At 42.8% G+C, this 16494-nt stretch overlaps 1 protein-coding gene across 4 annotated transcripts in view; it reads right to left on the reverse strand.

The window, feature by feature from the left end:
* Positions 1 to 16494, reverse strand: part of ITPR2 (inositol 1,4,5-trisphosphate receptor type 2) — a 272920-nt gene that overhangs the window by 194200 nt on the left and 62226 nt on the right. For 2 of the 4 annotated variants that reach the window (XM_082011565.1, XM_082011564.1), the window contains one exon: positions 3422 to 3466. The exons of 1 other annotated variant lie outside the window; for it this stretch is intronic. In XM_082011565.1, the coding sequence (XP_081867691.1) occupies positions 3422 to 3466 (45 nt within the window). The remainder of the gene's footprint in view (positions 1 to 3421; positions 3467 to 16494) is intronic. One more of the 4 variants, XM_082011566.1, reaches the window with a different exon arrangement.

Consider the following 16494-nt stretch of genomic DNA (forward strand, 5'->3'; position numbering starts at 1 on the left):
CTCAACAATAAAAGCCAGTTTGGAACTCGTTAGGATTAGCGCACTCTCATGAAAATGCAAATGGACTTAAGGTACCTATCCAAAGACAGTCTTTAATCCAAAAGTGCTAACAAATGCCAGGTTCCCAGCTGTTCTTGACATTTCCCCAACGTTTATAGCATTCTTCTGGATGCTGTACGTTTCTGTGACTAGAAATAATAGACTACTTTGCAGCATAAAACACACCGATTTTGGCTTTAATGGGAGCTGTAACACAGATCACTGTGTTTTGTTGCACGATACACTACAACCTCCTAGACTTCAAGAGATGAAGAAGCCTTGTTTCGATAAAGTCTTTAAATCACAGAAAGGTCTTCCCATTCAAAAAAAATTAATGGGTTTAGATGTGAGGAAAATATGTATAAAGAATATTAATCAACTCGTAAGGCCAAGTTTTACCAGAAATAAAAGCAGCGTTTCACAAGACAATTTGGCTGGACTCTCAAGAAGCAGTCCATAAATGAGCAATGAACCGCAGTCCAACGTAGCTTTAACACTTGGGAACAGAAGTCCTCGTGACTTCCAGTAATATTTATGTTCTCTGGAGCCAAAACCCTTTCAGACTTTTAAAGTCACTTAAGGCAAGGCAAAAAAAGATGCACTTAGGCAGAACCTAGGTGCCTATGCCCACTACTGCACCACGGAAAATCCTTCTCCGTTGCTGCCTCCTAAAATTCCGTTGCCTAAGCAACTGTGATCAGGACTTGGGAGCCAGGCAGTGAACATGCACAAGGAGCCCTATCGCACATTTAGGAGTTACGGGTTGGCATGAAATGCACAGACGGTTGTGCCGCCTTGAAAGCCCAGACGACAGAGAAGGAGCTGGTACCCTCTTATCCAACAGACTTGGCAGAGCAGAGAAAAACACAGGCTGCAGGCTCCACTCCTTCCTTCAGCTGAAAGGATTCAAGTATGCATCTCCTACCTCTCTGCTACTCAGACTTCAAATTTTGCTGGGGTAGGTCCACTTCCACCTCCCCCTCTAGAGCAGATTTACTTCATGGGCAGTATTTCAAAATTAATTCCTTCAAAAGATGAGAAAGAAGATGCCTTTGCAGTGCATCAGTTAGGCAGTCACCCGGCAGAAGAAACACTAGATGAAAACCACGGAGCAAAGAATGAGTGTGTGCTCTAGGTTATGTGCATGTTGCATACAAGACCAACAGAGCTGGCCCTTAAACAACTCCAAATATGATAAGATTCTTGTACTTTTGAGGGATAATTCAAAATACTGCATCACTGTAACATAAAAGAAATTCCTGCATAGGGAGTTGAAGCTTTTCTGCTCAGCTCCTCAAGGCCAGGATGAAGGCTTAAAATAGCTGTTGCTGACTCATGCTATTTCCAACAAGACTATAAAGAGGTGAAGGACCCAAATGGATTTCTACCAGTCTAAATCTAACCTGTAGGCTTGGATTTACACGGAGGTGTTACTGAACATTGTTAGGAGTTCTTTCACAAAACATTTTTCACAAGAAAGTGCTGACAGCGCAAAATAAAATTTCCACAGAGACATCAGTTTTGATTAAATTTTCATTGGAAGTATTTGTCTAATCTGATTTATCTGATCTGGATTTTTGGTTTAAACCAATACCCAGGAGGATTAAGCCAAACTGTTAGAGAAGTCACCTTTAACATTCATGTTCAGGTTACTCTTGTGCCTTCTTCATTACCCAGTCCAGGAAATATTTAACTATTTAGATGAACTGGAATTGCTACACCTGGCAACGCTATACTATATCTAAATTAATATAGTGTAGTAGAATCGGATTGGATGAGGTGATGAGGACCTTGGTGATGAGGACCTAACACCTACCCTATATACACTTTCATACGTCTTACTTCAGACTAGCTGTAGTCTGGTTTTCTGGGCTGGGCACCCATGAAAGGTTGGAGCACAGTAGATACATCCCAGAGGTGTGTGTATATACTTCCATCCAGCACCACCTAAGTTTACATGCTCTGAGATTGCTCTGCAAACTGAACTGGAGTGTCTCAAATAGGGAGTAATGAGGAGATTTGATTCAGAAGTGCCGTCATGATGTGAACTACAATGTTAATGCAGACGCACGTCTATGAGACGAGCTCTACTGGTCACAGAGCAAGAGCACGAACCCAAGCATTTCGAAGCAAGCATCCCACTCGCTGGGGTATTTCAGAACATATCTCGCTTTCCATTTGAAAGCTCCAAGGGCTTCAAGTGTCATTCCAATGTAAAAGAGAAACAACTGGTGGGACTTCCCTATTTTCATGAGAGAGAATTCTCATTTCTCTGGACAGCTTAGCTGTTATTGCTATATTACCATTAATACCAAATACCAGAAAGATGGAAAACTGATGTTGCCAACCTCTACAGAAGTCTCCATTTTTATTTAAATTGCAGTCCTAAAGGCATGTGATTATGTAAGAATCTTGGGTTTCATTTCATGAAAAATAAAAAATTCTTTCCCATGCAGAGAAAAACTTGAAAATATGTCCTCTAAAAGAACAAAAGCCAGAAGGTGAACAGAAAGAAATTAAACTTAATTTTTTTGAAGAAGATCTCAGCATTTTCAAGGCTATCTCATGAACTTGATGGAGGAATGATTCTTTTTCAGACTATTTGTCATCTCAGTAAGATTCTCCCAGGGTTTTAAATCCACTTCCTTCACACGACATAAACTACAACATGTCTGCCCTTGCCTTGTTAGTTAGAATTAGCTAGCACGCTCTTGACATTGTACGACGCAAAGGCTGTTGCCTCCTAGGCAAAGAGTATAAGGCCTTTGTCCAACCCATCCACACTGCAGCAAGGACAACTTGGATTCTTGCGAAGATGTCGCGCTAGAGTTGCCTGAAGTGTGGCAGGGCTCAGACTAAGCCTGTGCCTGAATATCTGCTTGCGTGTAGTCATACAGGCAATAAAGAGAGTCTCAACATGTTCTTAGCTTTACAGCCACACTTGACTGACAAACATGCCCCAAGGGGGCTTGTCTCCACTAGCAGAGCCTCTGAATTGGCACTGGCACATAAGTAACCAGACTTGCTTGTCCCTAGTTTTCTTGCTGAAGAGGGTAGTGGGTTTTGCCATGAAGTAATACATCTGACTGGAGAAGAATTAATACATTTCATATCTGCAGTCACTAAGCAGAACAGCTTCCAAGTAAGTCAAATTCTGCATCAAATTGGCATAAGTTTTATATCATTTGCCTTACGTGAGGGAAAGCTTTCTGTAACGCCAGTTCTGAGTTGGACCCTACCTTACACAGGATACGGAAAACAATCCCAGTGGCTGTGACGTGTAAGTACAAGGAAAGCTATGAAGGACTTTCATATGTTGGGCTGTATTGGGTTAAGGATACAGTATTTTCCAGATTACATGCAACATATAAATTCCACTTACCAAAGCTTTTCCTTCATTATTACCTTCTGGATAGCGTGGGTTAAGCTGGAAAAGAAAAGAAGTCAAATACTATCTTGATAGCTTTTAGACATTTCAGAACCCAGGGGAGAGGGGTTAGTTCAGTTCTCTATTACGTATCCACCCTGCAAAAGGACAGTGGAGTATTTAGAAGCAGTATGAGAACAAGAGTGTAAGATTACCGATCCAATTTCTGACTGACTTAACTGGCTATGTCCTCACTTCAAAAAAGTGCATCTTGCAATTAAGCTTGTTAACTGAAGAGAGGAATCTCAAATAACCAAAACCAAAAAGAATGATGGAGAAAGCAGAGATAGTTACTAATCTAAATACAGCAAGTTACAGTTACCCACACACATACACATGTAACCATTTCCAGGATTGACCTTCAGCAGATATATTGAGATAAAAACTAACATGCTTCACGTCTACTGAGATTTTATCTTTGAAACAGAAATGGCAATGCCACTACAGACAAGTGTTTAATTACCCTGTGATTCTGTTTAACCATTATTAATGGGGATAATATTTACTATGTCATACCAAGTTCATCAAGTATTAACTAATAACTGAAGTAGTATGAGAAGCTTGGATAAAAGACACTATATAATAAGTGTAAAGTATTACTATTTAGCAGTGTTTAATATGATTTTACTTTTGACAAGGGAAATATGTAGACTAGAACATGAGGGATTATGTAGGCAGATATATACTCAAATAAACAAACACACATACACCCACACACTGGCTGCACACAAAATGTTTCAAGATTTGACTTACATAATGAAAAAACTTTGCCTCAATATTTACCATATTCCCTGACACAGGATATGCCTTCGAAGCATTGAAAACGCTGAAGTGAAATTATTAGTTATGTAAGCTAATCTAGTTTTTAAGCAAAAACAGCATGTATACATCTTACGGGTAAGTACAGTCATTTTCTTGGCTTGAATTTGGCATTACCAGTGCGGAAGAGCCAGAAGTGAATTGCACAGGGCAAGCTGAACGAATCCCAGTGAAACATTTCAATATCAGGTCATCACACATCTAACATTACACAGACAGCTATTGTGAAGAGTTTTTATTATGTTTATAAGGTTTTTATTAATACTGTATCATTTATATCCCTTTATCCAAAAAAGGCAGCTCCTCTCCACATCATGCACCTGAGGAAAGGAGGAAAACTTAGATATTCCTGAAACTGCTGAAGATATCTTCCCTCCGTGCCATGACTTGATGTGCTAACACAGAAATGACCAAAGGTTTATTCTCCTGTCTTCTTTTCAGTATTTGCATTAGCCACTGTGTTACCCTCACAATCTAATTTAGAGAGCCTGGTTTCCTCCCTGCATTGACACCTATCCCAAATCTTGCATTTTGCTCTTCCACGACATTCTCACAGTCTCCTAGCTCCAACTCCCACCTACTTCTGTTATGCAGCAACAGGAATGGGAGATGAACACTGAACAACAGACGACTAGAAGATATACATATATACATATGTGTATGTACACATATATATGTAACCGTTTTCATACAGTTTTGGTTTCTTTGTAAGTTCTTACACCTCCTTCAGTATTACCTTTGTTCACCTGACACCTTAGAGTAATTCTAGTTGCTCATTCTAACACCCAAGCTCAGCTCTACCTTTGGTCCTCCATCAAGAACAGAAAATTATCACGCAGTGCTCCTTAGTCACAGCCACACAGTGGCCTTTCAGCACAGGTGCAGAGAAGGAAGAGAAAGGCTAAATTCGATCCTACCTTCAGATTCTGCTGGTTGTAAGTAAGCGAGAAAAAGTCTGGGTCATCTCAGGTTTGTCACTAGACTCAGCACGGAGAACCATGCACTGAGGACTAGATCTTCAAACAGAATAAATCTGTGATGTTTCATTGAAGGGCCCGAGTAAATACAGTTGTCTACCCAGTATGAATTAGGCCTTGAATTCTTCAGCTGTTTGCTTTCAACATAATGATGCTTTAAAAAAATATAGCAACAGGAGAAACTAGGAAAATCTCTCTCCCATGCCACTTCTTGCCCACGTTAAAAACAACTAAACAGATTGCCCTCAAATTGCCAAAATAGTTCTCTTGTGGACAGAGGCTGAGGGAGGCAGAAGGCTCAAATGAAAAATAAAGTGCGTCCTTAATGATTGTTTTCCTTGCCCCACCATAACAGAAATAATAAAACCAAAAAGATGTTGTTTAGAGAAAGTTTTGAGATGCTGACGTCAAACAGCAAACACGAGGGAATGCAGTTTTAGGACTGACATTCATGGCCCCATTTTTAGCTGTGCTGAGCAGCTGCCACTTTCGTTTTCATTTCAGCTGAGGTTGCTGGTGCTGAGCACCTCTGAAAATCAAACTATTAGCTATTATCCCATACTATATTCCCCGGGTAGAGAGGCATAAATCATGTAGTGTTGTATGTCATATTACACCTGTTCTGAGTCCTTTTTCAACATCCGAGTACAGCAGAACAAACTAAGGACACAGTGACAATCTTAAAATGCTAAAAGCTACTGCTTTTTCCGATTTATGTAAGAACACCTCCGTGTTCATAGAATTGTAGACTCACAGAATATTTTGGGTTGGAAGGGACCTTTAAAGGCCATCTAGTCCAACCCCCCTGCCATGAGCAGGGACACCTTCAACTAGACCAGGTCACTCAGAGCCCCGTCCAACCTGACCTGGAATGTTGCCAGCGATGGGGCATCTACCACCTCTCTGGGCAACCTGGGCCAGTGCTTCACCACCCTCATAGTCAAAAATTTCTTCCTTAGATCTAGTCTAAATCTGCCCTGTTTTAGTTTAAAACTGTTACCTCTTGTCCTGTCACTACAGGCCCTGCTAAAAAGTCTGTCTCCATCTTTCTTATAGGCTCCTTCTAAGTACTGAAAGGCTGCAGTGTTCTTCAATAAGCCTCCAAAACAAAAAGAAAAATTGAAAACAACAACAGTAATAGTTTCTTTCCTTGTTCCTGATGAAATCAAGTAGGATTCTTTGCAGGTGTTTAGAAAGTAAGAACACTATGCTAAAATGGGCCTCATTTAAGCCCAACCATCCTCAGGTTTTTTTGTGTCGTTGGATGTGTTGAAGTTGCAATGATGCTGAAGTGTAGCTGAAATACAGTACTGCTTATTTCCGTAAAATGCCACTGGAAGGTGCATGCAGCCAATACACAGTAAGAACACGATACATTGTGAACTGCACAGCTCAAGCAAGTGTGTTTGTATAAATCATTATTGTAATTGCTTCTTTAGATGGGTTTTTTTTTAGAGTATATCTCCAACAGCTTCTTTTCCAATGCAGAATAATCCAGAAATCCTAATCCTCTGCTGCTTGTTTTTCAACAAAGTTAGGTACAGCCATTTTTCACCTTTCCAGAAAGGGAAATCACCACCTTTCCAGAGAAAAAAGTATCACAAAATGAGAGTTCAGCTTCCTCATGGCTGAAAAATAAATATCATCAAAGTCCCTGAAACTCATTTCGCATTATGGCCTGCACATGAGACTCACTATAATATCCCAACATTCGCCCATTACATAAGGTCCCACAACCGAACCACGTGAGTAAATGGCAATCGCTTGCATGGTGGTAAGGGAGGCGTGATCTACACCAAGCAACAGAGGCTGTGTTAGTGGAGAGTAACTAGGGAAGGGCAGAGGAGAATTCACATCACCGTAGCGGTGAACTGGCCACCGAGTTGTGCTCGTCCTTCACCCCAGTGCCATACAGAAGGGCCAGCTCTGTCGTGGGGATCTTGCAGTTGGGCAAGACTAAGGTAATCCGTGTTCACAGCTCCAATGACAATGGTTTATGACACCACAAACACTTCATCTTTTTCAGTTGCTTATACATATGAACCCAGACCCAACTCTACACATCCTCCAGCCTACTTAAATTCTCCTAAACTCCAGAAAATGGGGCTACCACATCAACTTTTCTTTCACATCACAGCACCATGGAAGACATTATGGTTTCACACGCACACACAAGCTGATTAGTCCACACTGATTTAAGTGCTGCACGAGCTTCTCCTCATGCTAGGGCCCTATCAACAGCTAGGTACCACTGTAACTGCAAATGCAATTTGCACCATATAGTTCTGGGAACTCAACCTGTCTTGGACTCTATCTACTGGGGAGAAGAGAGCTTGGAAGCAGCCTAGCAGAATTGTCAGCAGACAAGGACAGTCAGTGTCATGAGAAGGCCACCACCACACAAGATCATGTTTTTAAACACTAAAATCATTGACTTATTTTGGCATTTATAGAAAGATTTGCAACTACAGAGAAGGTAATAAATTTTTGAAATCTAAACAGAACTTGCATTTACTTGCACACTTTTCTAAGAAGCCAGATTCCCAACTCGTGATCTACACAGGGTATCTGCAAGAGCCTGAAGGTCAGGGTCAGCATTGCAGGTGGTCCTCCTGGGTGTATAAAAATTGATGTCTCTAGTTAGATTTCATGTTCAGCCTTCATACATGGTGGCATCTAGAAAGACTAGCTGTATGAATGCATACATATACCAATATACTCGTACTGTTGGAGCAGCAGAAGGGCCGCAGTAGAGAGTATGTGTGACAAACGCATAATAGAAGCCAGCTTTTACAGGTGGAAAACTGAGGTATAGACAAAGTCTTTGACCATTTCTGGCTAAAAGGAACCAGAAGGGCAAGGAATCTCACTCCTGAATTTTTGCCTAATGCCCTTATAAATGTGTTCGTCCTCCTGTGGAGTCTCCACAGCAGGAAGACAACTTTCACCTATGTATGTTTGTGTGTTACTTCTGGTATTTGGTGCTCAGAGAATGCAAGTGCCCTGCTAACCCTGAACAGTGTCAGAAGTCCCAGCCTTTGTCATGTCTACTGATGACACCTCTACTGATTAAAGCTAGTCAAAGTTATATCTTAAAGTTTTCAATATGTAGGACTTCAACACTGGATAATCTCCTGAGGTTCTACTATTGAGCAGAATAACTTCTCACTAACATATTATTCCTGGCTTTAATTTTATTTTTGCATCTTCACGTAGTAAAGATACGCTTTACAGTCCAACAACTGAACTATAAATCTCATAAATCTCACAGTCCATACTGTGGACAGTTTTACATGTCACCTTTATACTGAATGCTGCTTTCCCAGACAGACGAATGCACAGAAAGTATCCAAGCAGGCTATTTTCAGACAATTTTAATTAAGAAGGAGAGAGAGCAGTTTTGGGAAAGAAACACCCATGCTGATTTTAATCAAATCTTGTTGACTAGGTAAACAATATTTAAAACATCTCATCAGGGAAAAAATTAAATTGCCAATTTTCAGCTAAATGAGCATTTTAGTAACTTGGTTAAAACACACATTTATGAAGGAAACCCTGACAAACAAAAAATAAAAGGATCTAATTCAACACACATAAACAGTTCCCATTTCATTTGATAACCAGCCTGTTAACACACAGTCTGTTACCCAATCAACAAGGGCAAGCGTTTCAGGAAAGAAAAGCCACCACAAAAGAAAGAAAATCCACTTCTCAAATCTTTCATCTTCATTAGGCTTGCTTTGTTCTTTGTTAATGTCATACCGATTAGCTTTCAATAAATCTAAAGGACTTTTGCACAATTTCAAAGACTTCAGTGGTATTCAAAGGACTTTCGCCGTCGTCTTAATTTCTTGGAGAAAGACTGGCCACGACTCCGCCTCGATAAACCCCATCCAACAGTGCCGCAGCCTCGGCACAGAACTTCCCACAATCATCGTCTGAGGGAAGTTTAAAAATCTTAAAGAGCTTTTTATTTCAGGATTGTATTTTGCCGCCGTTTTGCTTACGAGCCGTGCCTTAGCAGATCAGACGGGTTTCCAGGGAGCACTGGGAGAGCTGAATCTTTCCGCCTGCGCCCGGCCCCCCATGCGACACAAGGGGAGCGGAGTGGGCAGGCACAGCCATCCCGGGGCGGGGGAACTACCTGCTAGTCAAAAACTGGGATGAGAATCAGCTCTGACACTTTCCTGTCACAGTTATTCACCCTCAGCGTAAGAAGAAAGGATAGGACACCTTGATGGCATTTTCAGCTGCTGTGTAAGCAACGGCAGGCCAGTGCTTTGCTATGCCTGAATCACCACTGATTTAAAGGTCCCTCATCAGCGGCATAAGCTGGAGCCACCACAACATGGAGCTCTAAGTTAGGCCAGGAGGGAGCGGTGACTGGGAAATCCCTTTGCTTCTACTGTGACCAAGTGCAGAGAACCTGACCACCCACCAACGCCTGGTGCTCAGTCCCACGCAGCCGTATCCCATTCTGCAGAGGAAGTCATCAGAAAGAAAAATGTCTAAGAGATCCTTTAGCCTGACCTGAATGCTGGGCCATAACCTCAGTATGAGCTTCAGCGGCTCCATGCCAACCTGTGCTACATGAAAAAGCATCCTGATTTTTTCAGGGGTTACGTTCTAAATATTAATATCCCATATGCCTTCCAGTGGATCTCCCAGAAATAACTAGGGATGATTGAATTAGACATTACTGAAATTTCTACTGTTAAAGAAAAACAAACAAAAAAACCCTATACACAAAAAACCCAACAACAATTAAAAAAAAAAACCACGAGGAAAGCCTTCTAAACCTCCATTAAGCATCAAAAATAAAGAAAAAAGAGGCACGAATATAATTGAATAAAAGCTTCTCAAGTATTCTTGAAATAATAAACAAAAAAAACGCACTAAAGAACAGACCACATGGCTACATTTGCTGTTTTGGAACACATCAAAATGCGATACCAGCAGATGTTGTATTTTTAATAACAGAAGCAGTCCTTATAATGACTAAATGAAAATAAATGCTGTGTTAATGGCTTCACACTTCCCTTCCTCCTAAGGCTCGTGTGTATACAAACACAGCTTAAATGTAGTCAACTCCAGACAGGGCTGAAGAAGCCTAGCTGAACATAGGCTCACAGATCATTACTGCAAAACCAGTTGGCTGGGGTGAAAAAAAAAAATCCTTCCTCCAAAATCCAGATTTCTCAGGTATTTGTGCACCAACAGATGCAAATGTTGTGCCTAACTTACATCAAAGTCAAGACAAGTCAGGTCAAGAAATTTAGCTGCATTCCCAAGATTCTTAAAAACCTTGGAAAATCTAATCCTGGGTTTTGCTAAATGGACAGTTTCTAACTCTGTCACTTTAAAAAGTCACATCCAAGTCTGCAGAACAGGTCAAACTGGCTCTGTAAATCAGTAATCCATCCTCCTCCTCCTCCTCTAGTCACTGGATCTCTTCCACCTCTTCATGAATAGCTGTGAATTATCCTTCACTCCTTATAGAGCTTTAAAACAAAACCACATTCCTCCTAAGAGACAGTGAAAAATAGAAATAAGGCTTACAGTGCTGAGTTCATTCTGTCACCCTGGCCAGCCCTTTTTCTTACCAGAACCTTTAATCACTGACCCCAACAGATAGAAACTAATGCTGTATTAACATTTAATGAAGAGACTGGAAAAAAACGACTCAAACGGAAAATTTTGAAGCCATCTCCAGGTAAGGAGATCCCACAGTATCAACAAATTAAGTGTGTGAGCAGATGCGTGAAGGCCTTGGTGGATGCTGCCATCTCCTGGTACCTTCTCCGGTTTGCAGACTGTTATCCTTGAGCAAAAGCTACCTGCACATCTTAAGGCCTTTTTCATCCAGTTATTCGCCTTACTGTTGCTAGAGGCAGAAGAAACCACAGCACATTTACCACTATGCTCTTCTCTTCTGCATGAGCTGCATGACCAGTGGATGAATAGATTTTTCTGCAAAGCCTTGCTTCTATGTCACCCCAAAAAATACCACTGTCAAACAGCGGTCCCTTTTTGCTTCCTGAACACAAAAGATCTCTGGCAGTAGTCCAATTTCCAAAAACTGGCTATCAAAAGGCCTAAATTATGGCCTTCAAATATTCAATCATCTCAGTTGCCTTAATAAAACAGCCTATACAGTACTCCATTTTCCACAGTAGTTTAAGAACGTGAAAGAAAAATAAGTGCATAAAGCTAGAAAGAAAGTTTTTCCAGAGCTCCAGGGGTTTACAGCCTCAACTTTAAGAACTGATCTCCCTTTTACATTATTTTTCATCTTAGGTAATGGTGAGAATACCATTACTCACACAAACATGTAACCTTTCTTAAAATCTCATTAAATGTTTTGTTTTCTATTCTTGTGGCAGCTAAGTTCCACTTCTTTACTATAGCCTATCCAGAAGGCAGGAGAGAATTATTTTCTACCAATATTAACTTGAACATGCACTCGGCTATCTTCACCATGATCCAAATCAAGTGATTACTAGAACAGGATTAAATTTATTATGAACAGTATGGCTCTGTCCACATGGATAAACACAGATTTTAATAATATATATCATATGTCAGGCTAGTATTTTTAATACTGAGACATAACAGAAATCCATTTAAAAGAATGTAAACCAAGATTAACAGCAGTTCTCAATTTAAAGTGAATGATGTACATAAGCTTATCTGAAAAGAAACTTGGGCAATTTTGACAGAAAAGTAGAGTGAGACAATACGGCAAGAAACTATTCAGGAAAGAGGAGAAAAATGAGAGTAACATTCATTGGCCATTGATTCAAGTGTTCTCAGCAAGTAGTTTATACCACCACAAGGTGAAATTCAGCTGGCAGTCCTACAAGGCAAGACCTGTGACACTGGCTTCAGCAGTTCCTGTTAACCCACCCCAACCACTTGTGCCCCCATGCCTTAGCTCAGTGACTCTGTTTACAGCACAGACTATTCCCTCTTCCCTGCACCCTGGAATCTGTGCCAACACCACCTCAGGGATGGCACATCGTGTCATGGGACCGCCATCAAATACCTGCGGAAACACAACATTTCTACAAGCCTACATTGCCGCTGAAGTGCTTTTACCACTGAGCTACAGCCTTGGTGAGTTGGACTGGACTTGCTGTTCACTTTAGAATATTCATACAATTGTCATTTCATCTGATGTGCATGTAACCCTGTGCTGCTCAGGCCAACTGGCTTCAACCATTCCTCCTTTCAAAAGAAACTCTGCTGAGCACCTAGTGCTAAAGTAACGCCAAAGCTGGAAGTGTGTTTCATGTAGGATTTTAACAAAAGAGTTTAGAACAAAACTCTGTTCAGAGCTGATCCACTTTACAGCTTAAACCCTGCACTTTCACTCTTGCAGAAAGAAGAAAGCAAACCCCGTAAGATAACCAGAGGACTTTCCCCCGCTCCTTCAACTTCCCCTTCTCCTCCAGTCTAGTTACAATAGCTCTTGACAATTCTGAATATCCTTCGAATGTTCAAACCAGCATGTTCCTATGGCTATGTCTCCTGAATGTGCTTCGGGTCTTGTTGAAGGAAACAACCATTTAAGAATACCACCCAGAGATCTGGCCTGAGGATGGATAGTTATGAGTGGCAGGGTGTGTGGGATAGTATGGACAAGTACCTAAAACAGTGGGCACCCCAATATTTTGGAACTTCACCCCTGAACAACTGCAGAATCCTGAAAAATTTGGAATGAAAAATGTTTCGAAGAAGTATGCTGTCACCATGGCAATTCCAGAGAAACACAAATCACTGCAACATGCTGGGCCTGGCCCACGCCTACCAAGACCTGTTCAACACTATTCAGCACCCTCAAGAGGAAAAAGTCATCTTTGGATCTGACAACAAAAAACGACTGGCACTGCGGTCACGTTGACCCCTGCCACAGGCACTGTGGCTACTCCAACGCCCGCGATGGGCACTGCGGCTACTCCAACCCCCATGGTGGGCACTGTGGCTGAACCAGAGAACCAATCCGTGCTGGTGTCAGTCGCCCCTATACACAAGAAATATTGGAAGCGAAAGTCAGCTCAGGAAAGTAGTAGATGAGGCAGACTACTCCAAAGCAAGGCCATCATGAGAACAAAAGAAGGAAGAGACAGAACTCCTAAATGAGGCAGTAACTACCTGATCCCTATCCCCAAGCGAGCTGTGAGATATGCGAAAAGATTTCAGCCATCGTCCAGGTGAGTACGTTGTCACCTGGCTGCTCCGATGCTGGGATAATGGGGCCAGTAGCCTGGAGTTAGAGGGTAGGGAAGCCAAACAGCTGGGATCCCTTTCTAGGGAAGGGGTCATTGACAAAGCGATTGGAAAAAAGATACAAGCCCTCAGCCTCTGGAGGCAACTCCTGAAGGAAAAGTATCCCTTCAAGGAAGATGTTATATGTCATCCAGGCAAGTGGACCACCATGGAGAGAGGTATCCAGTACCTGAGGGCATTAGCCATGCTGGAGATGATTTATGACGATCTGAACAGTGAGCGGTTATCCAAAGTCCCAGACTACCGACGCACACAACCCATGTGGCAGAAGTTTATACAACGCACACCATCGTCACATGCCAACTCATTGGTAGTAATAATTTGGAAAGACAGAGAAGGACAAAGAGTGAATGAATTGGCTGGCCAACTCCAGCAATACAAAGAAAGTTGCTCTTCCTCCTTACGGTCCCGTGTATCTGCTGTGGAGAAAATGTCCCGGGAGTTACAGCAATTCAAAGAGGATACATCCTACTCCCCACTTGTACAGACCAGTATCTGAGCTATTAGGAGTATACATTCTTCTGCTCAAGAGAGAGGACACAGTGGCTATACACCATGGACCACCTGATGGTTTTAACTGCATGACCATAGAGAGGACATTAGGAAGTGGGCTGGAAAATCTACCTCAGCCCTAGAGGCCTGGGCATGTGAGTTGCAAGGAGAAATGATCACAAAAAGGGGTTCTTCCAGGAAAATTGCTGCTCCAGTTACCAGCAAGCAATTTCCCAGAGAAGAAGGGCTGGTCTGATGTGATCTTAATAAAGGGACTTCTGATTTGCATTCACAAGAAGTGAGTAACAGATACTATGACCAAGATTAGAGGGGCCCTGCCTCCAGCCAGGTGGAGGAAACGGATAACCGAGTTTATTGGACTGGGTGGATTTGATGGCCTGGCATATCAGGCCTACAGGAGTATGGTCAGCAGTGGACACCGGTGCACAGTGTACCTAACGCCATCAAGCCATACAGGGGCAGAACCCATCTGTGTCTCTGGAGTGACAGGGGGATCCCAACAGCTGACTGTACTGGAGGCCAAAGTGAGCCTAACTGGGAATGAGTGGCAAAAGCACCTCACTGTCACTGGCCCAGAGACTCTGTGCATATTTAGCATAGACTACCTCAGCAGAGGGCACTTCAAGGACCCAAAAGGGTACCAGTGGTCTTTTGGTTTGGCTGCCTTGGAGACAGAGGAAATTAAACAGCTGTCCACCTTGCCCTACCTCTCAGACGACCCTTCTGTTGTGGGGTTGCTGAGGTTCGAAGAAAAACAGGTGCCTATCACCACCACAACAGTGCACTGGTGGCAACATCACACCAGTGGAGACTCTCTGATTCCCATCCATAGGCTGATTCACTGGCTGGAGAGCCAAGAAGTGATCAGCAAGACACACTCACCCTTCAACAGTCCCCTATGGCCAGTGTGAAAGTCTAATGGCGAGTGGAGACCAACAGTAGACTACCATGGCCTGAATGAAGTCATGCTACCATTGAGTGCTGCCGTGCCAGGATTTCTCAATCCCTTTGGTGGCAGAGCGCAGGCCACAATTTGCTTTCACTTGGAGGAGCATCCAGTACACTTGGAACCGAGTGCACCAGGGGTGAAAACATAGACCTACCATTTGCCAGGGATTGATCCAGACTGCACTGGAACAGGGTGAAGCTCTGAAACACCTGCATTACATTGATGTCATCATTGTGTGGGGCAACACAGCAGAAGAAGTTTTTGAGAAAGGGAAGCAAGCAGTCCAAATCCTTCTGGAAGCCAGTTTTGCCATAAAACAAAGTAAGGGCAAGGGACATGCACAGGACATCCAGTTTTTAGGAACAAAATGGCAACATGGACGTTGTCACACCCCAATGGATGTGATCAATAAAATAACTATATCGCCACCAACTAGCAAAAAGGAAACACAAGGTTTCTTAGGCATTGTGGGCTTTTGGAGAATGCATATTCCAAATTACAGTCTGATTGCAAGCCTTCTCTATCAAGTAACCTGGAAGAAGAATGATTTCAAATGGGGTCCTGAGCAACAATAAACCTTTGAACAAATTAAAGAGGAAATAGTTCATGCGGTAGCCCTTGGGCCAGGGAGAATGGCCCTACCTGGAGCATCTGTCAGAAAGCACCAGGGGAGACACGGTGCTGACCTTTAGGGTTGTAGAGTTGGGGATCTGAGGCCCGCTGTACTCCAACTGAGAAACAGATGTTGGCAGCATATGAAGGGGTTTGAGCTGCTTCGGAAGTGGTTGGTACTGAAGCACAGCTCCTCCTGGCACCCCGACTGCCGGTGCTGGGCTGGATGTTCAAAGGGAGGGTCCCCTCTACACATCATGCAGTGTATGTAGAGTGGAGTAAGTGGGTCATACTGATCACACAGAGAGGGCTCAAATAGGAAACCCCAGTCACCCGGGAATTTTGGAAGTGATCATGGACTGGCCAGAAGGCAAAGATTTCACCAGAGGAGGAGGTGACGCATGCTGAAGAGGTACAATAAACTGCCAGAAAATGAGAAGCAACATGCCCTGTTCGCCGATGGGTCCTGTCACGTTGGCTGAAAGCACTGGAAGTGGAAGGCTGCTGTAGGTCATAGAAACTGCTGAATGAGATGGTGAATCGAGCCAACTTGCAGGCCACCCAGATAGCTTTAGACATTGCTGACCAAGGAAATTGGTGAGTGCTCTATCTCTACTGACTCATGGGTGGTGGCAAATGCCCTGTGGGGGTGGCTACAACAATGGAGGCAGAGCAACTGGCAACACAGAGGCAAACCCATCTGGGCTGCTGTGCTACGGCAAGACATTGCTGCCCAGCTAGAGAACCTGGTTCACAGAATCACTAACGTTGGAAAGGACCTTCAAGATCATCAAGTCCAACCATCAATCCAGCGCCACCATGTCCCCTAAACCATGTCCTGAAGCGCCACATCCACATGTTTTTTGAAC

This window comes from Phaethon aethereus (genome assembly GCF_964289735.1).
Source record: "Phaethon aethereus genome assembly, chromosome: 1".
Lineage (NCBI taxonomy): Eukaryota > Metazoa > Chordata > Aves > Phaethontiformes > Phaethontidae > Phaethon > Phaethon aethereus.